General features: G+C 37.0%; 1 protein-coding gene across 1 annotated transcript; it reads left to right on the top strand.

Moving 5' to 3' along the window:
• Positions 1-872: 872 nt before the first annotated feature.
• On the top strand, positions 873-21,738 carry COPB1 (COPI coat complex subunit beta 1). Its single transcript, XM_050897531.1, has 22 exons — positions 873-945; positions 3,860-4,011; positions 4,720-4,949; positions 5,857-6,026; positions 6,695-6,809; positions 7,419-7,511; positions 8,060-8,197; positions 9,208-9,327; positions 9,774-9,881; positions 9,968-10,114; positions 10,538-10,683; positions 11,710-11,806; positions 12,396-12,556; positions 13,221-13,341; positions 13,700-13,927; positions 14,108-14,287; positions 15,384-15,528; positions 17,037-17,156; positions 17,601-17,746; positions 19,094-19,183; positions 19,959-20,114; positions 21,406-21,738. The coding sequence occupies exons 2-22, from the start codon at positions 3,921-3,923 to the stop codon at positions 21,463-21,465; spliced, it is 2,862 nt and encodes a 953-aa protein (XP_050753488.1). The 5' UTR covers positions 873-945; positions 3,860-3,920; the 3' UTR covers positions 21,466-21,738.
• Positions 21,739-22,996: the final 1,258 nt, after the last annotated feature.

Raw genomic sequence — 22,996 nt, 5'->3', positions numbered from 1 at the left:
TAACAGCGACTTCTTTAGGGATGTCTGGCAGAGAAGCCCAGTGAGTTGGGGCTTCCTAGGTGCAAAATGGGTGTGACACTGTATTTTAAGCAAAACGAGCTCAGCTTGCCTTTTTTTTTTTTCCCTTTTTCATTTTCAATGTTGGATTATTCTATTATAATTATTCTCACTAATGAATACATTGAAAAGGATAAGAAACAAGTTTTTGGGGTGGACTCGCATAGGGGCTTGGTATCCTGCTCAGTGTACTTCAAAAAAAAAAAAAAAAAAAAAAGCCTGAAACTTGCATCTTGTATTTATTAATTAATAAAGCATGGTGCTGTTTTGCACAGGCTTTAAATACTGTGTTGAATCCATGTAAGTAGTTCAGTCATGAAAATATCAAAATAATAATGTCAGGGCTGTGTATGTGGTTTTAAACACTAGACAAAACTGCTTTTAATTTTTTTGGTTTTTTCTGTTCGATTATTTTTTCCCCTATTATTTTTCTATTTATTTTTTCCCCTATTATTTTTCTATTTATTTTTTTCCCTATTCATTCTCTCCCCCCCACTTATTTTTTCTTTTTTTTTCGTGTGGGGGTGTCTATTTTTTTCCTATTACTATTTTTATGGAAGGTGTCCCGAGGGTTGCTGAGCCCACACCCGTCTGCCTACGCGGGCAAAAGCTGCCCCACCGCAGCGCTGACGTTGCCTCCCATGGGGCCGTGACGTCAGAGGCAGGAGCCCGCCCCCCCGTTGCCCCTCCTCCCGCCCTCGTGGCGGTCCGATGCGCACCCTTTCGCGTTGCCGTGCGGGCGAGAGGCGTGTCCCGCTACGGCCGCCGTACTATCGATGTGGCCTGGGGAAGGAGCGGCTCCACGTCAGCCATCGCCGGAGCGGGAGCGCCGCGGGCAGAGCTCCGCACCGGGCCCGACTCGACCGGACCGGGCCGCCACGCCACCGGGTACCGAGCCTTGCGCCTAGGGAGCAGCGGCCTCGCCGGGGCTGGGGGGCGCAGGGCAGTGGGGGCCGTGACGGTGCCTCCGCTCCGGCGGGGCCCGCAGGCCCGAGGCCTCACGGCCCCGCTGGCATCTTCCTGGTGGCTCCCTCAGGGGAGCCCCCAGCACCGCTAACGGGGGGGCCACGGGCCTGCGGGGGCTTAGGGCCGCCTCGCGTTTTTGGGTGCCTTTGTGGCGCGGCCTCCTGGAGAGGTGCTGTGGTGTTGCGGTATTGTAGGTCTCTGAATTTATTTAGGCGGATGGCAGGCAAACCGTGGCATCTAAATATTTTAAGTTTTAACTCCTAGCTAAAAACGCCAGGTGTTTTGAGCAAAAAGTAGTCATCTGGAAAATTAAGAGAGAAATTTCCCTAAACTGGCTATAAATTTACTCGGAATTTTTTAATAAACGTTTTTATGTTATATATTGTACATCGTGCATCAATAAAATGGTGCTTTCTCAGGGTTTTGGTTCGTAAGGTACCCCAGTTCATAAGGCTCCCCAAGGATGTAGCTGGAGAGCAGGTGTGGCTTTTTGTCTTCCTGTGTTGTATAAACTGTATAACTTTCAATTTCCTTATACAGGTACTCAGAAATTTTATTGCTGAAGAAGTAGAGTAGCACCTACTTCTGTGTCTGCGGGGATTCTCTGTAAGATTAAACTGTGATTTCAAGGCTTGGTGCCTTGCAAGGAGGAAGACTTGGTGGTGGTTATCCCTGCCAAGACTCCTAGCTATGCGTTTTGGGAGAGTTGTTTTTCACTGCTACTTTTCAGAGCCTAAAATACACTCCACGTTTTCATGCTTCAGAGACCTGTTTGGCTGTGATTTTTTGGAGAATTTCTGCAGTTGAGATCTTTGTATGAGTAAAGATAGCTGGTCTACTTCTCGCAAAGATCTGCTTTGTGGTCTGTGTGAGTCGTTATTGGAGATGAACGTGCTAGCTGCAGGGCTTTGAGGCAAGAGTTCTGGGTAACAGTATGGAAAAAGTATGCAAAAAGCTGCTGCTGAGGCAAGAAACAGTCGTATTTCTAAAAATGAGCAGGAGCCGTTTATGTAGATATTTGTAAACAACGAGCTTGAAGGATCTAATCCTTAAAAATACAGAATTCATAACAGAAACCGGCGGGTTTTTTTTAAAAATTGTGTTGCAATTTTTTTGGGGGTGGTAGTTGTGGTACTGTTTTAGTTGTGTTGTTTTCTTGTGTAGAAAGAGGCTACAGCCTATGTTAGCACAATGTACCCGCTCACTGTTCAGCCTGACGTTCTGTAGGTGCCCATTTGATGAGAAAAGGGACTTTGGACCCAGTACCAGCTTGTGTAGTGTCTCAAGTGTTCATTCAAACGCTGCAACTCCATGTCCCACCTTCCCTCTCTTTCCTCAGAGCTATTTGTGGGACGATGCTTCTAACCAGGCTGGGAATGGGTGTTTGTTGGTCTGTTGGATTTTGTTTGTTTTTCCTACTGCTTCAAAAATAAGATAGGAGTGGAGAGTTTACAGGATTTGCATCTCAAAAGTTGTCTGCACAGATAAAAGAGGTAATGTGGGGTAGGAGCTGGTGTCCCCAGACAATAACTTCTTAAACTGGCATGTTATTGAAAGCTTTATGTCACAGAGGTATGGCCCTTCTCAAGATTATTGAACTTGGAGGAAAAGTGATCTACAGTGAAAGCATAGCCTTGAGTTGGAGAGTTCAGTGTTTTCATCTTTATGTAAATCACGAGCTTTGATGGGGATCATTTTGTTCAGTTCTGTTGGCTCTATTATTAGTAATAATAATTATATAAAACAAGTGTGCTTGTACACAATATTTGACTGATGTGTAGTATCATAAAGTAAAAAGGCATCTTCCTTGTTTTAATGATTTGTTAAACTCAGTCTAAGACTTCCAGAAAATTAATAGCAATAAAAGCACAGAGAAGGTAATTTTTCTGTAAATTTTTTGACACATTTTCTGTAGAAAATACAAAATTTCTCATGTAATAAAAAGTAACAGTTTTCTTTACTGTGCTTGTCAGTATGGTATCATAGTGTTAACTGAGCAAGCTCAAACTTGAGCATTTTTCATTACTTAAGAAATGATTTGATGCTAGATGTCTATTATATAAGGAAGAAACAAACATAAGAATGAGGATTGAGCTTAATTGCTAATTTTATCTGAACTGTCAGCCACACAGTGGCTTTGATAGATCTGTAACTTTCTCGTACTTTTTACTATAAAAATGCTTACTTTCCTCATTAGTGTCTAGTGGAGCAGTTAGACAGTAGAGTTGAGCTAGTCTGAGGATCCTTGGCAAGTAAAAGGGCAGTACTGCGTTCCTCTACACCATGTTGTCTCTTCTCCCATCCTGGGTTTCTGCTCTGTTGGATCTCGTGCTCATCTTCAAAGCTTCCTTCATAGGCTGATTCAACTTGTTAAAGAAGTAAAAAAACTCTTCCCTTTTTTTTGCTGTGATGTTTTTCAGCTGATTTTGCAGCTTGGGTCAGTTCACCTGGAGGGGCACAGGACTGCAGGGAAGGTGGTGGGAATATATAGCCAGGATCAGGGCAGTGAGTAGATGAGGGAAAAGCTGCTGCATCCATTCAGCTGCAGTCAGGTGCCTGTACACTTCTGCTATCTCCGACTGTGCCCTAAGTATTGGAAAGATTTCTTTCATTTACTTTTTTTTTTTTTTTGTCTTTGGGAAATTTCATACTCTTCATTTTTTGGTACTAACAGGAATATTTTAGCGTAACAGAAAATTGAGAAGGCTTTTGAATATGGCTTCTCAAGAAACTCAGCAATCCCTTCAAATCATTAAGTCAGTTGCAAAAACATTTTTGTGTTTTTTATTAATAAAATCTGTTAACTTCGGGATGGCTTTGTTTGTTTGTTTTTTAGGTTGTCTGATACTTGTGTCAAAATAATTCTTCCATTGAAAAAACTTTTGTAACCAAGAACCATGACTGCTGCAGAGAACGTGTGTTACACGTTAATCAATGTTCCGATGGATTCAGAACCACCTTCTGAGATCAGCTTAAAAAATGACCTAGGCAAGTAATGGACAATGATTTGAAAGATACTCCATCTTACCTGAATTATTCTTGCATTCTCTTGTTGTGCCTTTCCTTAGAATATTGTTTACATTTTATGAACTCAGACAAGTCAATTTGATGTTTATTTTTTTCTGTTGATTTTTGAAATGTGTACATTCCTCTGTTTGCTGTGTTTTGAGAAACTTCATGATATTTAGCTAATTTTTTTGTTTTTCTCCCCCCCCCCCCCGCAAAAATTGGAAATCGTTTTCTGTCTTTCTGTTTGAAGTAATAGCTGTTTGGGCTAAGGCAGATTTAAGTAACGTAATGATAAGCAACAAGTTGTTTTATCACGTGTCCAATGCACTGCTGTATCTTGCTGGCAGAAATGGCAGTGTTAGTATTTAGTATACGTATGATATCAGAGCGCATTGTAGTATCCTGGTATAAAAGGCTGTTTAAGCATTGAAACAGCCATGAAATTTGTTGAATTCTGTTAATTCCAATATGTTGGTCCTAGAATTAAGTCTGAACTCCATGCTTATTCTTTAAATATCTCTTGCTTCCTCTTTATCCTTTTAGTAGAAGTAAGGGTGTGAATTTTATTGATATGCTATATTGCACTGCTTCAGAGGAGGTTTGTATCTTCTGACACTGAAGATCAGTATCGCTGTTAAAGTAACTGTGACATGTTAGCCTTCCTGATTTCATTTCTTCCTCCTCTAGAAAAAGGAGATGTCAAATTGAAGACGGAGGCCTTGAAGAAAGTGATCATTATGATTCTGAATGGTGAAAAACTACCTGGGCTTCTGATGACCATCATACGTTTTGTACTGCCTCTCCAAGATCATACCATCAAAAAACTGCTGCTTGTCTTTTGGGAGATAGTGCCAAAGACCACTCCGGATGGCAGGCTTTTGCAAGAAATGATCCTTGTATGCGATGCATACAGAAAGGTAGCTCATTGTTTATGTCATTGCTTATGTTCCTGTACTGGATCTTTATAGAATGTATATAATTTTGTGTTCTTTAATGAAAATTAAATTAACTTTTATGAAGAGCACTATTCCTTTGACCAGTTTGGGTTAGCTGTCCTGGCTGTTTCCCCTCCCAATTTCTTGTGCCCCTCCAGCCTTCTTGCTGGCTGGGCCTGAGAAGCTGAAAAATCCTTCACTTAGTATAAGCACTGCTTAGCAATAACTAAAACATCAGTGTGTTATCAACATTATTCTCATACCAAATCCAAAACACAACATTATATCAGCTATTAGGAAGAAAATTAACTCTATCCCAGCTGAAACCAGGACAGTGACTTAACAAAAGTTTGGTGCTCTTCGTTTCCAAGTCAGTGAACCTCAAAGATGAGGGGTAACCTAATTACCGTCTTCATAGTGTCTTGGGACAAGCCATGGGTCATGAAAGGACACTGGTTTTGGAGTAACTTCATCGTGGTGTATATGGGACACTCCTTCACAAAGACAATAAGGTCCTTCAACTTCTTTGGGAATGGGTCGGAAGCAAATGAACTAATATACACTAGAGGTTAGTATCCAGTGTGCAGGAGTGCCTCCAGGGTGAGCTTTCACAGCCCTAGTAATCAGAGAAAACACATACAATGCAGAAAAAAAACTCCCACAGGTTTTGTAAATTTTACTACACAGAAATACACGTTTTTAAATATTGTGGAGCAGCAGTGTTTTAAGAAGGTATTTCGTGAGAAGACAGTGAGGTGTCTTTGTGGATGTTGGGAACTTGTACCATGGGAAAGCTGAGTGTAGGAGAAGGCTAGCAAGTGCATTAATCTGAGCTTAACAATTAGGCTGAAGAGTCTGGCATTTCAAATATATTTCTTGTTGATTTTAGGATCTTCAGCACCCAAATGAATTTATCCGAGGCTCTACTCTCCGTTTTCTTTGTAAGCTGAAAGAAGCAGAACTGTTGGAGCCTTTGATGCCAGCCATTCGTGCATGTCTAGAACATCGTCACAGCTATGTGCGCAGAAATGCAGTTCTTGCAATTTACACGATTTATAGGTAAATGCCAGAAACTATTTAAAGTCATGGATGCAGAAGACCAAGGCTTGCTTTAGTGATCTGCATAGTTTTTGAGATCTTGTAAATATATATCAGTCACTGGTGTGGTGTTTGGGGTTTGTTTGTTTGCTTGTTTGCTTGTTTGCTTTTTCTCCTCGTATCTAATGGACTTCTTCGGAAAAGCAAAAGGTACTGCTGCTGCTTTCTCAAGTATGACTGAGGTCCTTTTATTGCAGATTAATTTGTATGGGCAAATGCCTTTCTCAATGATATAAATGTTATTAATAGTAATCGTTGTCCACAAACATAAATATAGAAGAATCCTTGCAGGAATATGCATATATAAATTTATTTGAAGCAAGACTTTCTTCATGTACTGCAGTTGGATACTGAACATTATTGCAGTTGTTACCTGAACAGTGTGGCTGAATGTTACTGTTAGACAGAACTCATTGATGGGGTAACGTCTTAGCTGTCGTGATAACAAACAATTTTTTAAAGCTCCTTGAGTCTGCTCACAGTTTCAAATAGATACACAAAAGCTGTGTGTCACCGTTTTATGGTTTTTGAATTTTTGTAAACACTTGTCTTTAGGATATGCACTTAAGCCTCAGGTTCTACTTGTTACCAGTAGTTCTTTTAATTATGATGATTTTTTTTTTTTAAAGAAATTTTGAACATCTTATACCTGATGCTCCTGAATTGATCCATGATTTCTTGGTGAATGAGAAAGATGCAAGCTGCAAAAGAAATGCATTTATGATGCTAATTCATGCAGATCAGGTAAGGATACTTATCTTCCAACTCATGTGGTGTAAATACTTGCAAATGTGCTAAGTAACGGCTAGTAGTTTGTTGGTAGTATAAACTATTTATATTCATAAAAAAACATATATGGTACTGTTAACCCATTTGTGGAATATTTGGTAACTGAAAAAGTTACAGTAGGTCTTTAGTGCTGTCTTCATTTTGAAGGAGAATTACTATATTTGGTGAAGGCACATGTTGGTGCTGAAAACTGTAATTAGTTTTGCCAAGTGAGCTTAACCAGACTGAGAAGTGCTCCATTACCTACTGTTTTATAGCTTTTTGTAGTCACATGAGAAAGAAATGCCAATTTCTGTTTAGTGTTTTGGATTATTTGCTCTACAGGCAATTGCCTTTTGTGCCTGATTACCATTAGTTTTGTCTCTCTTTTTGCCATCTGTAGACAGAATGGGTTGATTTGCTCTTCAGGTTTACAATGTTTTTGTAAATTGTATTAAATTTCAAGTTGAAGGATTGAATATATGCTGGTTTGTATTTTGATTTTTAAAATGTGTTTTGATTTAAAATATAGCTGAGTGAGCAAACTCAGAATAATTTAGAATAATTTATCTTTTATTTGTATAGGATCGAGCTTTGGATTATTTGAGTACCTGTATTGACCAAGTCCAGACGTTTGGTGACATACTGCAGTTGGTTATTGTTGAACTAATTTATAAGGTAAAAGGGAAACGTTGTGGCACATTTAAAATAAATATGCGTGTTAGATTATATTAGACTGCTTTTTAAAAGGGATAGAACGTTGCTGGAAAAGGCATTATAGCTAGCATTTAGTCCATGTCAGGAATATGTCATTGTTTAGCAGAGCTGAATAAGATTTGTCTCTTGAAACAATAAACTGCTCAAGTGTGCACAGTATAGAGCAGTATGTCTCACCTGGTTTGCTGTGACGTGGACTGCATATTATCAGACTGTTCTTCATGGACATGAGCAGGGCATCTGTTACAGAAGCTAGTAGAGGCTACGCCGTTCCTTTTGATCTGAGATTTTAAGACCTTGTAGCATTGCATAGAATTGTCAATAATAGCTTTTTAATAGCTTTTGTAATGAGATTTTTATAACTGTGAATGATACTTCCTATCCCCAGAAAAGGTTGTCGCCTTTTGCTTAATTTTCTCCTTGTTGTAAGATAATGGAGCGGTTAAGCTATCCGGTTGCTATTTTCTTTTTTCTTTATGTGTCAGCTATGCATTATTATTCTTATCTAGGTCTGTCATGCGAATCCATCAGAGCGAGCTCGATTTATTCGCTGCATCTACAACTTACTACAGTCATCGAGTCCTGCAGTGAAGTATGAAGCTGCAGGTACTCTAGTTACACTCTCCAGTGCGCCAACAGCAATCAAGGTATGAAAGTGATGTTTTCAGATGTTTCAGTAGCTTTTAGTGCACTGGAATGAATACTGTATGCTGTATGTTGATACTTCGAAAGGGCGAAGGCTTTAGTAATATGAGGTGTTTAACACTTCACATGTGAAACACTGTCTTAAAATATCTCTTAAAATTGATCACAAAAAAAGACTGAGACTGTATTTTGTAGACCTGCAGCTAGTGGACTTCATGTCACTTTGGTAGGGGACAAGCTTGAATACTGTGCAAACTGTTGTACAATAGTTGGTACCAACCTGCAATCTTCTTCTTAACAAAGCAGACTAAAGCTGAAGATTTGCAGATGTTGAATGACTTCCTTTACTCATCTTTTCAGACCAGGGTGGAAGCATAAAGCAGTGAAGATTTACATTGATTGTTGACCTTGGGTTCCTAGATTTATGTTTGTACAGCTGATTATTGGAGATCACACAGAAATTTTGAACTTGTATGGAAATTTCAAAAATAGAATATGTAAGTCTAGATTTAGAGTAAAAGCATTGTAAATAGTAGTTTCAAAAGATCAGGAGGAGTATTAATTCCAACATTCTTGCTTTAGTGTAGTCATTTTTGTTGACTAGGAATATTGTTCATAGAAGCTGTCATTAAAACCATAGCTAGATAGGGTAATGCTGGCAACTATTTTAAATTGGTTTTCATGCCCTGTTCTGTACTTAAGAGCTGACCCAAAGCATGCCAGGAAATTTATCTCTCTATGACTTTCTTTGAATTTTAAATCAAGTCTGCGTATTGTAAGCTGATGCCATTGTGAGCCTTCCTGTGTAATTTTTCTAACATTGTGGTAGAATTGATCTTTACAGTGGACCAGAAAGTTTTAAAGTCTGTTCTCAGGTTCGTTTCTGTGCCAACTCTTTGAATAGTTGCTTTAGTAGTAATGTAGAAGGTGTCTTTTCCTGAATTTCTCTCAGAAATTTTCCTGTTTCTCCTCTTCATTACTTAAAAAATGTTTTTGATGCTTTTAATTTTAGGCAGCTGCCCAATGCTACATAGATTTGATTATTAAAGAAAGTGATAATAATGTGAAACTGATTGTTTTGGATCGGTTGATTGAATTAAAGGAGCATCCCTCCCATGAACGAGTGTTACAGGTATGTGAGCTATCTCTTTTCCTGCAAGCTTGTTGAAGGCTTTTCTTTCCTAAACGAAACTTCTGAGTGTTGTGACGTATGGAAAAAGGTACTTCTGCAGTTTAAATCTTCTGTTGATATGTTTTTGGTAAAAACATACTGGATGGACTTCTGTGTTTATGACTAGCTGCTTTTATTGTCTGCATAAGAGTTAACAATGGCAAATGCTGTCTTGATTGTAAGGCTTAATGATGCAGCTTGCATTGTAGACTTTTAAGTAAATGTAGAATGTATTAAATGAACACTGTGAAGTTCCTAATGCCTAGGATATCTTGCTTGTTTGTCAGTAGATTATATATTTTGTATCGAGAAAGTCTTTGAAAATCATTGAGGACTGAAAATTAGAATTGTGTGAAAAGGAGGTAATTTAAAGCAACCAAGTAGTTATCATTTTGTTATTGTTTCAGGACCTAGTTATGGACATCCTCAGAGTGTTGAGTACCCCAGATCTAGAAGTGCGCAAAAAAACCCTTCAACTGGCTTTGGATCTTGTCTCTTCAAGAAATGTGGAGGAGGTATATTACTTTTCTTTCATTACACTATTTTTTATTCTTTGGAAAAATATGGGACTTTCTTCAATTTTATTTGGTCTTTTCTGCAGCTTGTGATTGTTCTGAAGAAGGAAGTGATTAAAACTAATAATGTGACAGAGCATGAGGATACAGACAAGTATAGACAGCTGCTTGTTCGTACATTGCATTCCTGTAGCGTTCGGTTTCCAGATATGGCTGCAAATGTTATTCCAGTGGTATGCAAATGTTTAATTATTTTGTCATTAAATATGTTCTAGCTATACCCAAAACCTGGAGAGCTGAGGTGTTTCTAATAGTGGCCTCACACAAAGCAATACTATTTTTAATCCCTAAAGAATTGTAGGACTTTTGGTGCTGTAGTTATTTGTCTTCTGAGACTTTATTTTTAAATATTTTTGAAGAACATGAGCTGAAGAGTACCTTTACTTAAAAGTGCAATAATTTCTATCATTAGAAAAACAATTTTGGGATTATGATAATTGGTAATTGTTTGGAATGTACTTCAGGTTGTTTGACTTCAGCTTTGTTTAATGGGAGATATATATGCAGTTCTATTTTTTCTGAATGTAGAAGGAAAATACTGTAGTACAAACTTAGCTGTGCTGCTATTTGTGCTCATGTTCACTCTTTTGTGCTAGCTGATGGAGTTCCTTAGTGATAATAATGAAGCGGCAGCTGCTGATGTCTTGGAGTTTGTGCGGGAAGCGATCCAGCGATTTGATAACCTCAGACCTCTTATTGTTGAGAAGATGCTTGAAGTCTTTCACGCTATTAAATCTGTCAAGTGAGTCCAAAATATGATATCAAACAGACATTGGAGCACCATATGGCTCACTTGCATTGAATGTATATTGTCATTAAATATGTACCAAAATCCTTGCAACCCGCACACAAAGAAGAATAACTGAAGCTGAGATATTTTGGGGGTCGATGGTTTCTAGGTACAGCTTCCTACTTGTACAAAAGATATATTGGATGCTTGTTGCATTGAATGAAGACAATAAATTCAAATTCTGTTTTTATGATGCAATTGATAATTGTATTTCCACTTGCTAGAAGATAGCATTGTTGATGAAGGCCACTCTAAAGCGATATATTTGTTAAAACAGAGTTACTAAGGGATTATTGCAGCAGGAATTTGCACTTGTAGGCAACTGGAGATACTTACTGTACATTTATTAGAAAACCCAGTGTAACTGGGCTTTGCAATCTGCAAAGCTTCTTTAGTACCTTTCAGGGCTCTAAAAACTTGGTTTTCTGATGGAGGTGCAAAGGTTAAGTCATATGAGAACAACTCTGTAGCAAGACACCACTCTGCCATTCTTCCAATATGCAGGAGACTCTGAATCCTATCTCCATCGTCATCTCATTAAGTGGCGAAAAAAACCTCTGAAGCTTTGCTATTTCTTTCCCTAGTCTTCATTTATGTTCTTGTTTTTCATTTTCTCCTGTATGAAGGAAAAGTTAGTTTGTCTCAGTTAACTGGAGAAATTACAGGTGACTTTATTCCTTTATTCACATACAATAGAGTTATTTCATTATGATCATAATGAAATTTAATTTTGTGAATATCAAGATTAAGACAGATGGGAATAAATTTGTAGCAGAGAATAGATCTCATTTGATATGCTTGTTCATTAGTTTACTAAAGCTGAAAGGATGATTGCTTTTGATCAAACTTGCTTTCTGTCAATCGCGTCCTTTTGAATTTGTAAAGACTGGCCTTTACCACCTGACCATAAATCACTTCCCTTGATGCTAGTTTGAGTATATCATGAAAGCATGACTTAAGTTACTGTTCTTGTCTTAGGATTTATCGAGGAGCTTTATGGATCCTTGGAGAATATTGCAGCACAAAGGAAGATATACAAAGTGTAATGACAGAAGTTCGCAGGTCACTTGGAGAGGTGTGTTTACTTTGTTAGGCTAGCTCTTTGTGGTTTTACTTACTATTATGCAGTGTGTTTTCTAAGAAAAAGCTATTTTAAAAAAATCGGGTAAGATGCAACAGGGTTTTGAACACTTGTGATATGTAATGGCATGTGCACAAGAAATCTAAAGTAAAAGCTAGTGAAGAGTTTTGCATTTGTTATTAATTTTTTTTTTAAATAGCATACCTGAAGCTAGCATATACTGAGAATAAGTGATATCTGTTAAGAGGGGAGATGAGAAATTCCTTATTTCAGAAAATTATGGTAGCTTTAAGATACGATTTAATTATATCCCCTAACAAAGGAAGAGTGCTTTAAGTCTGGGTTGTTCTGAGAGGGATCTAAGACAATCTGTGCAATGTGAACTTTATTGCATGGGTAGGAGGCTTCTGTATATATTTCAACATCTGCTTATCTCCTTAAATTCTCTCAGAACTGTTGCACTGTAACTGATCTTTTACTTATAAAAACCTTAACAATGCAGATAATTTTTATTAAAACCTTCTGCAGAACAAAAATACCTTTTTTATATTAATTGTAACAATTGTTTCCTCTTCATTTCTAGATCCCAATAGTAGAATCTGAAATCAAGAAAGAAGCTGGTGAGCTAAAACCTGAAGAAGAGGTGTCTGTGGGTCCAGCCCAAAAATTGGTGACAGAGATGGGCACTTATGCAACACAGAGTGCTCTCAGTAGTTCCCGACCTGCCAAGAAGGAAGAAGACAGGTATTTCATACTAGGCGAAGAGTGACTTGGTTAATTTTTTTTCATTTAAGTGGTATATTCTCTCATACAGAGTTTAGTGGTTGAGGTAATTTCCTGTTTTAAGGTATTATCCCAAGTAGATGGTATCTGATAGGAAGTTGCCTAATTGCTTAGGATTTGTAATCAATGCTTACTGTGTATCAAAAAGGACATTGTTAATTACGGTATCCTAAATTCTAGTTGATTCTTTACACATAAAGTCCCCTCACAATTTTAGTTGGATACAGAGATGTTGCCTTTAGATTAAAACATGTTTTTTTCTTAATATCACCTTGCACTATTTAATACTTGCTATAGTTTATTTTATTGGTAGCTAGAACAATTGCTGTATTTCCTTAATTACTGCAGATGGGCTACTTCATCTTGACTAGTCATTATCATCTCAGAGCTACAATGAAATTATTATACATTACACTTCTCACTTCACTCCCTATTCTGTGTGGAAATGGCTGTGTGACTTGTGAATATCTCTATATCTGGAAAATTACTTCTAGAGGAAAAAAAAAAACTTGTGAGACCTTTCAAGCTTGTTTTGTTTGCACAGTATGGATGTTAAGGTATGAAGATAAGTAGGCTAAAGAGTGTTATCCAAAAGTAGTTTTCTGATTATCATTTGTCTTTGCAGACCTCCATTACGAGGATTCCTGCTTGATGGTGATTTCTTTGTTGCAGCTTCCCTTGCTACAACTTTAACTAAGATTGCTTTACGATATGTGTCACTAGTTCAGGAAAAGAAGAAACAAAATGTAAGTCATCTATTGTGTTTTCACTGTAGTTGAGAAGAAGAGCTGGTTGTTACCTCTTTTCTTTTAAACAGATGCAAAATGGGTTAAGTCCAAAGTGAAGTGCCAGTTATGTGATTGGATCATAATTTGAGTCACAAACAGGGCCTACTGCTTTCCAGCCACTCTATCTAGACAGTCTCTAAATCACACTGCTTGGTTTATAGATAACAAGTACTAAAAAAATAAGTAATCTGTTCAGAGACTTTATGATTTGATTAATGTGCACCTTTTGTAAATAAGTCAGAAATAAACATTTCTGTAAAGCTATGTAAAATGCAATAACCTCTTTCCATTCTCTTTCCTTTGTCCTCCTTCTCAGTCATTTATTGCTGAAGCTATGCTGCTGATGGCCACTATTCTCCATTTGGGAAAGTCCTCTCTTCCCAAGAAGCCAATTACAGATGACGATGTGGATCGTATTTCCTTGTGTCTGAAAGTTTTGTCAGAATGTTCTCCTCTCATGAATGATATTTTCAACAAAGAATGCAGGCAGTCCCTCTCTCATATGCTGTCAGCCAAGCTAGAAGAGGAGAAACTTTCCCAGAAGGTGAGCTATTTTAAGTGTGTAACCATAAAAACCATAAAAAAGTTTTTTATGATGTTCACATCCAAGCTGGTCCCAGAAATGTCACCATTTGACTCTGTGTAAGTCAGCCATTATTTGACTGTGTTTCTGTGCTAAGGAATGGAATTCATTGTCAACTCTTGACTATTTCTCTTCGTGCAGAAAGAATCTGAGAAGAGGAATGTGACAGTTCAGCCAGATGATCCCATTTCCTTCATGCAGCTTACTGCTAAAAATGAAATGAGCTCAAAAGAAGACCAGTTTCAGCTTAGCCTTCTTGCAGCAATGGGAAACACACAGAGGAAAGAGGCTGCTGATCCTCTTGCATCCAAACTTAATAAGGTAATGTGAAAGTCAGTGTTTTAATTATATACACTTTGTGCTGCTTATGCACAGGGTCGGCTTTGGGAATCGCAGGCTGGAAGTCATGAACCAGGCTATGCTGGTTGATTGGAAAGGCCCAGGTATTTCCTGGTTAGGATCAGGAGAAAGAGAAAAGCCCTGTGCTTAAGTTGTTACCTTCTTCACATGGGAGGGGAAGAATAAGGAGGAGACTTGGAGAGTGCTGAGCTGGTGGGATGTGGAGAAGAAATTAAGATGGTTTGCTGATCTGAAGTGCCCAGTAAGGTTCACAGGGAAGAGAGCAGGGATGTCACAAGTGATTAAGAACCGCTTTCTTTCTTTGGCTGCCATCTCCTATTGCCAAGTGCAGTGCATCCTTGTTTCACTCTTTATACCTTTTTCTGCTGCTGGTTACCAGGACCTGCAGAGAAGGTCCAAAGAGAAGAAATCTCTTGATTCATTCATTAGTTAGAGTTAAAAACCCAGTCTTTTATTCTTTAAAAGTCTGGATGAATTGTTTTTACCGTTTAAAGTTACCTTTTCATTTTAAGTCAGCATTTCTTTGTCCTGCTGATCTTTTTAAGAATACATGGCATTACAGTCCGTATTTTAGGAACTTCTGTGAATTCAGTTCAGAATACATTTCATCTGGAAAGGTTTTATAATTGTAGTGTGTATGCAAAAGGATATGTGAAGGAAGGATGCAGTTAGAATTTATTTGTATGAATAATATGGACAGTCACTGTGTATTTAGCTATAAATCAATGAAACCTGTTTATTTTGGAAGACTTGTGCATGAACTTTAGATCTCCTAAACATCACAACTTCTTTAAATACTATTTTCTAGACAAAACTTGTGATTTTTTGCAGTGTTTTTCCCAATTTTCTTTTTATTTTTTTCCTTTTTTCTTACTGGTAAGTTAGTTCTGTGAAATTAAAAGCTCTTTGCACACCTGCTTGATTTGGAGGCTCAAATTAAAAGAATAATGGGCTTAATTGTACTTTATTCTTATTTTTTGTCATTGCTTGACATGATTCATGTTTTAAACTGGTTTATGAGAAGAAGAAAAATACCTTAAGCTCTTTTCTTTCACAGGTTACTCAACTGACAGGTTTCTCGGACCCTGTCTATGCAGAAGCATACGTCCACGTCAATCAGTATGACATTGTGCTGGATGTGCTTGTGGTCAACCAGACTAGTGATACTCTGCAGAACTGCACACTAGAACTAGCCACGCTAGGTAAGGAGTACTGGTGGAAACAAAGCAACCGTTGAGCAGCAGTGAGGTACTGGGCATTGGCACCCAGTTGTAAGGAGTTTCTGAAACACTTCTAAATACTTACAAATTTATGCCAGCTGGTTGCCATTTTGAAAGGATGTTTTTGAATGTCTTTAAGAATATATTTTTCCTCTAAAAGGTGGAAGATTTGTATCTACTGGCACTGACAATACTATCTGACGATATAAACTGTAGTCAGTTTTTGAATTTTTTTCATGCTTTTTTCCCTAGAAAAATAGCATTCCATTGCCCCTTCTCCCTTTTTCCTGAAATATGGACAGGTTTTTTAATATACTTATTCCCCATTGTACTGTTACCATAGAGCAAGAGGACAAAATCCAAACTGGTATGGAGCAAGTGTCAGGCAACAGAAAGCCATCTGCCCTAGGTGGTTCTTGTGCTCAGCCTGAAGTACTTAATACTGCATTTGCTCAGCTGAAACCATTCCCTGTACCAACAGCTGTACCAGAGGCTTACTTGAACAATACTGATGCTTCATTAACTTCTTTTAGGGGAGGGACTGGAGTGGATAATCCAAGAACAGTAACCAGTTTCCTATTAGTTGTCTTCTGTTTTGGCAGTCAGGAGTTGAAATATGTTTACAACATACTAGGAGAATGCATGTTACATACTTTTAATTGATGTAAATATGACTGGAGGGGCATAGTCTTCCTCCTAATCTTTTGTAAATCATTTGATCAGACTAATGATGGAGATAAATAGAAAAACACAACCTAGTAAGTAATATATTTGTTTTATTTATCAGCTCAGTCAAGTGGAATTCTGTATTTCCCAGTCGGTATCTTCAGATACATTGCAAAAACTGACTTGCTGCATTACTCCTGTGCATAGAGCTGATGCTGTTCATGCTGTGTTCTCAAATTGCACAGTTTGATAGAACTAAGGACTCTTTTTACAATTGCTTGCTAACATATTAGGAAAAATACATCTCTTACTGTCTCCTGGGAGCAATTATATTCAAAATCAAGGTGATACTTTGACTTGTTTATAAATAGCTTAGTGCATGTAATACTGGACATTGAACTTTGGTTTTGAGACACTTGACTGTAGGATTAGGTATTATGATGTTGTCAGTGATTAAAACACAAAGTAGAATTAACCATTTCCTGATTGTTAAAAATTTCATACTAGACTCAATCCGAAGCTCATTTACGTCAATATTTGCATTTGTTTTCAGTGGGGTTTGGATGAATACACTAATATTTACATTACATTAAAAATTTCAGTTAAAATTATTTTGTCTTGCAGGTAGCAAACTGTAAAAAAAAAACCAAAACAACCAAACAAAAAAAATTCCAAATCAACTAATACCTTTATGGTGGTATTTAGTGCAACTCTGTAGACACTACAGTTGAATGACAAGAAAATAAAAAATGTTGTTCCAAAAGCTGAACTCATTGTGTACTGTTAATGTTCCCTGATCCCCATCTCCCAATTTCTTTACACAGGTGACTTGAAACTTGTGGAAAAACCATCTCCTCTGACACTTGCTCCACATGATTTTGCAAACATTAAAGCTAATGTCAAAGTTGCTTCAACAGAAAATGGAATAATTTTTGGTAATATAGGTAAGTAAACAATTCAGTGTGCAAAATTAACATTAATGTGTAGCATTTCTTAACTGCTTAATGAGCTCAAAAATAATTAAAACACTTCATACTGGGAGAGGAAATTAAATGCTCTACAATGTATGAATATTTTGTGATGATTTTTAAAAAATTTGTATCGCTTTTACTTAAAATCATAGTAGGATGTGCTACCTTTAGAATGATTGTCAGCATGATACTTGAACCCAAGTCTCTGAATATGAAATGAGCTAGGCAGCCTTGCCTGAAAGACCAATACGCTTAAAGTTCTCTGGCAACTGGGTAAAGCACTTGAAGAGGACAGAGGTCAGCAATGAGATTGAGCAAGTGATGAGTGTTGTTAACTGACAGGTGGTAACTGAGCACTCTTATTTAGTGCAAATTCACTATTTTAAACATTAAGGTGGTTTGTGTTTTATATTGCAGTGTATGATGTCTCTGGAGCAGCCAGCGACAGAAACTGTGTGGTTCTCAGTGATATTCACATTGACATCATGGATTACATCCAGCCTGCTTCTTGTACGGATGCAGAGTTCAGACAGATGTGGGCAGAATTTGAGTGGGAAAACAAAGTTAGTTTTATTTTTTGTATGTTATTTGGGTTTTTTGTTCATGAGGTATAATTCTGTTTCTTGTTCTACATCAGCTCATTACATCAACATTATCTCTTGTGATATAAACCTCTTTCAACATCTGCATTGGATGTTGGCCTCAAGTAACTTACTCTCTTATTGCGATCTTATCTGTTTCACAAGCTTAGTGATGCAATAACTAGTTTTTTTCTTACAAAAGAGGTATGTGCATTGAGGCTTACCTCCTGTATGGAAGGTGTCCAGATTGATTGGTGATTGCTGTGTGTTTTGGCTCAAAGGTGAGATAGCAACAAGTATAAGTTTATGCTGAGACTGCAGAATTATTCATACTGCTTAGCCTCTCCAGTTCTGAATTACATTGTCTTTTTTTTTATTTAATCATAGAATCATTTGGGTCATAAGGGACCTTTTAAAGGTCATTTAGTCCAGCCCCCCTGCTGTGGGCAGGGACATCTTTCACTTTATTACTTTGCAATACGGCTGTAGCATACGATTATGGATGCTATGTAAGACAAACAAAATGGTGGGTACACTTAATGTTAGAGGGTGCCCAAACTGTTAGTTACAGACCTGTTAAAAAAGGATTTGAGGGAGATAATCTCATACAACAGAGCAACATGATTTAAGAATACAGTAGAAACATTAAAACAGAATGGGAGATATTTTACACAAACTGTAGCATTGTTTGCTACATGTATTTACGTGTATTACTACTACGTGTGCTACTACTACGTGCTACGTGTTACTTGAGACTAGATTTCCATGTCTCAGAGGGAACTTGTGAACAATAAATTTTAATACATGATGTGTGAAGCCTTAGCAATTTGTAAACTACTCCTAAAAGATGTGTTAAAAAGCAATTTAAACAACACCCACAATATTCAATATGAGGAAGCCAAGGCAGCCCAGAGAGCTTTGTCGCTAGAAGGGAAAGATGAAAATAATTTTTATCATTGGTTAAAAGCAAGCTTTTGGACTAGATACCACTTTTTGTTTTTCTGGCAATGTGTAAACTGTATTCAGACAAGAAATCCACTGTTTGCTGTAGAGAGTACCTGTTATGCAGAGTATCATATTCACTTAATACATTTTAGAAACCATGGTAATAACATGAAATTCTCACTTTTTAACAAGTGGATGACAGGAGGTGAAGAATTTGTATGATGCCACCATATAAGGGGAAGTGCAGCTAGCTTACTGAATGTAACCTTGTTCCTCAAGGCGAAATGTAGCGGTAATCTCCTTTATAGAGCCCTGAAGAAGAGAGAGTTTCAGAAATAGCCGAGATGCTAATTAAAGTAATTGCCATTTTTTCCCTTCTTGAAGGTTACCGTGAATACAAATATCATTGATCTAAATGAATACTTACAGCACATACTGAAGTCAACCAATATGAAATGCCTGACTCCAGAGAAGGTGAGCTATTTGCTTGGAGACTTTTAGACACCTTTTTTAGTTTGTGTGCTTTAGTGATTAATTTGTTTGACACTTGTTATGAATATTGTTAGAAATGCTTGCTTACAATATGAAATAGTACATATACTTCAAAGTTTTTAGATGAGTGGTCTGAAATGAGTAAAAGCAAATTAATATTATCAAAATTCTGTATTGCTTAATCACTTTAGCTGTTTCTTGCCCAGTTAGAAAATCAGAATGTCTGTTTTAATTCGTAGTAGCTAAGCTGTAGTATAGATTTGATGAGACCGTCTGTTTTTATAAAGGTTTTTTCAGTAGCTCCAAGTTCCTTCCTTCTCTGTCAAAATTTACCTTTCTTTTGCCGGTTTAGCCTTTTTGTTGTAAAGCAAAATAAATATATACAATAGCTATTTGCTATTAAGATATAATATGTATAATAGCTATTAGCTAGTATATGTATAGTAGCCAAAATAACTATAGTAGCTCTTGCTGCTATTTAGCTTCTTTACCATTTTGCTCTTCATTAAATCAGACCATAAAATGCCATCCTACCTTGTCTTGATGAATACTGTCGATTGCATATCTTCCAATATTAATTTTAGAAAAAGGCCACCACTGTTTCTCATTACATGTTTATCACATTTTACAAAATGTTGTATGTGAAGAAAGAAGTTTAAACGTTAAATGCTGATATCTGCCTCGCTAACCTAGGGTGAATTAAAATGTGTTTAAAGGATTTTGGCCTTTCTAACGAGTTCAAATATGCTGTCCGTAGGCACTTTCTGGTTATTGTGGCTTTATGGCAGCCAATCTTTATGCACGTTCCATATTTGGAGAAGATGCACTTGCAAATGTCAGCATTGAAAAGCCAATTCATCTTGGACCAGAGGCGCCTGTCACTGGTCACATACGAATCCGTGCAAAGAGTCAGGTAATATGGCTTATATTTAGAGCACTGTTTCTCATTGTCATTTTTAAGAAAATGTACCAAGCACTCTAAAAACTTAGTTTCTAGTAGTAGGTAAATGGGAAAATTTTTAGGGAAGATGAATATAGGAACTTCAGCCTTAGTTTTAAAACTATCTTACACAGATTTTGTGAGAAAAGAATGTCTTTCTAATTAGGTGTAATCATACCCTAAACCCATGTTATAGATCTTTTCTCTCAGTGCATTATCATAAAATAGGCCTTTGGGCCAAGATGTCCTTATTTTATCTATAGTGCTGCAAATAGGATGTTATATTTTATTTGCTTTTAAATAAAGAGCAAATGCTCCCCAAGGTTCCATGGTCTGTTTCCTACTAAATTACATATTTCAATTTCACACAACAAGGAAATTTTATGCATGTAATTGCTGTTCACTGGTTCTTTTTAAAAACAACAAAACAAAACCCAAAGTCTTTCAGTAGGATTATTTTCTGTAGGTACATCCATGAGTCTGCTTTGGATTTTAGAACTTCTACCTCCCAACTAAAAAAAAATACAAGATTTGAAACTGTTTAAAAAACCCGTGTACCAATAAAAGTATTTTAAACAGTGTACAATAAAGGACTACCTGAGAGTTTACACACTCAAAGAAACCATTCAGTTTATGTGATGTCACTGTAAAGATTTTGGAGTGGTTTAAATTAATGTTTCTGATATGTTTACAGTGGCATTTTTTCGTAAGACTACATTCAATTACATATGCTAGCTTGGTTTCATCTTGAAATCATTCTGCTATTGATTACATGGATTTATTCATGCAGTTTCTTTTGAGATTTCTTCAGTTTCTATGCAATATAAATACAGTTTTGTGATTAAATTATTTTCTATAGCTTTAGTGCATTGAGTGCTAGTATCAGCACTGAGACTTTCAACAGCTGAATGTCAGTAACTGGACTGACAGTTGTGATTTCTCCAGTGGCAGCATACTTTCAATTGGTGGGAGGTCAAAAGGCTTAAATTTTTTTATTCTTCTGCCTTTTGTATTGATAACAGATTTAGCAGTTGTTAGCTCATTTAAGTTTTGTTATTTCAATAATATATGTGGATCTAGCCTTTACCTGGTGTTAAGAAAGTGCGCACTATAATGTATACAAATAAATGAACAGTTAGAAATACTTTAATTTCCATGTCACTGACTTCATATATTTCTATATATGGAACTTACATTTTAATATAGATAAGATAAAGTCATTTTGAAGTATGTGTCGTGAATGCCTTCTTTCTTTTTCTTACAGGGAATGGCCCTGAGTCTTGGAGATAAGATCAATCTGTCTCAGAAGAAAACAAGTTTATAAATTTTACCTAATGTCTTTTCAGGTCTTTTACAATTTAACCTTAGGTATGTGGCTTTTGGGATCCAGAACATCTTGTATTCTTCAGTGTTCTGTAATTGTAGAAGCCAGGCTTTTGAGCTGAAAGCATTCCAGCAGATAATTTATAGGTTCTCCATGATCAATACTGAGCAAAACTTTAAATCTCCAGGTTTTTTTCTTTGTCCTGGAAGTCATGTTTTCTTTGTCTCTAATATATACTGATGCTCACAGTACAATAAACAAATTATGCCAGTAGTGTTTTGTCTGTAAATTATAATCTCTGTATTATTTGGTCAGTATTGAATATTTGGCCAGGGGTATTTTGATACACTAATAAAGTGGGAGTGTGTAATAGCTTAAGTGTTTACAATAATGACTAGGCCTGAATTATGTGAATGTGTGATCATGACTCATAAAATACTCTGGTATACCTAGGAGAATATATATATTTGACAACTAAATCAAAGGCTGTATGTTCTAGATGGTTGGTTTAGTAATGTAATCACTTGACACAGACAAGCTTGTAATATCATAAAAGAGATTGTGAAATTCAGCTCTTTCCAGCAAGTAGTAGAACCTTAAACTTTGTTTCTGAAATGCTTTCCTAACAGTGTTATCATGAGTAACATAACACTGCTGGTAGTATTCTTCTTAGTTAATGCAGAAAAGACAGCCAAATGCAATATTACAGCTGTAGCAGCATAAGCAGTATTTCCAGTGAATGCAGCCATTAGCCACATGTGTAAGCTCAGGCAGGAAGGATTCAGACTGATTATGATCTTGTAGTGAATTGAACCAAGTTGAGGAACTGCGGAAAAGGAAGAATTGTGAGTGAAGGTCAGGGTATGGCAGTGAGTTAACACCATTTGGCTACTAAATGTTGTGCAAATTAGCAGTATATTAAAACATATAACCATTAGATTGAAAATACTTTTAGCTGAATCTGTTAAGCATTAATTCTGAATTTGTTAAATTGTTGCAAGCAATTAATTCTACAGAAGAGTCCCCAGAGCCAACAGTACTCTTCCAGTTGGCAGAAAGTCCTGCTGCTGAAGTTGAACAGCTGTGTCCTGCTCCAGTAGGACAGAAGAGAACTGAGTTAGTATCCTGGGTAGCTGATTCCCAAAACATTTAAGGCCTCAGTGATGAAAATACCTATTTTCCACTCTGAATAAGCACAGGAAGGAGCACACATGTAAATTCTGAAATGAGAGTCTAGGCTGCTGTATTTTATCTGGCTAAAGGATAGCCCTAGAAGTACAATGCAAAAACAGCTAATAAGTGACATTCGTATAAATATTTCATTACCTGTTTGTCCCAATACTACTTTTTGCCAGCTAGCTTTCGTCTGTTCTTAAAAGCATTAGGTTCACTTTTCATTCCAACCCTGTTCTTAAGCTTAGGTGCTAGAAGAAAATAGTTTGCCCATAGTAAAAAATAGGGCAGATCTGTCAATAGCTAAAACTTTGCACTGATGCAGCTGTACAATTCTGAATTTTTAGGACATAAAAAT

Source organism: Gymnogyps californianus, chromosome 5 (genome assembly GCF_018139145.2).
Source record: "Gymnogyps californianus isolate 813 chromosome 5, ASM1813914v2, whole genome shotgun sequence".
In the NCBI taxonomy this organism is placed as follows: domain Eukaryota; kingdom Metazoa; phylum Chordata; class Aves; order Accipitriformes; family Cathartidae; genus Gymnogyps; species Gymnogyps californianus.
This window is presented reverse-complemented; position numbering and strand designations above follow the sequence as displayed.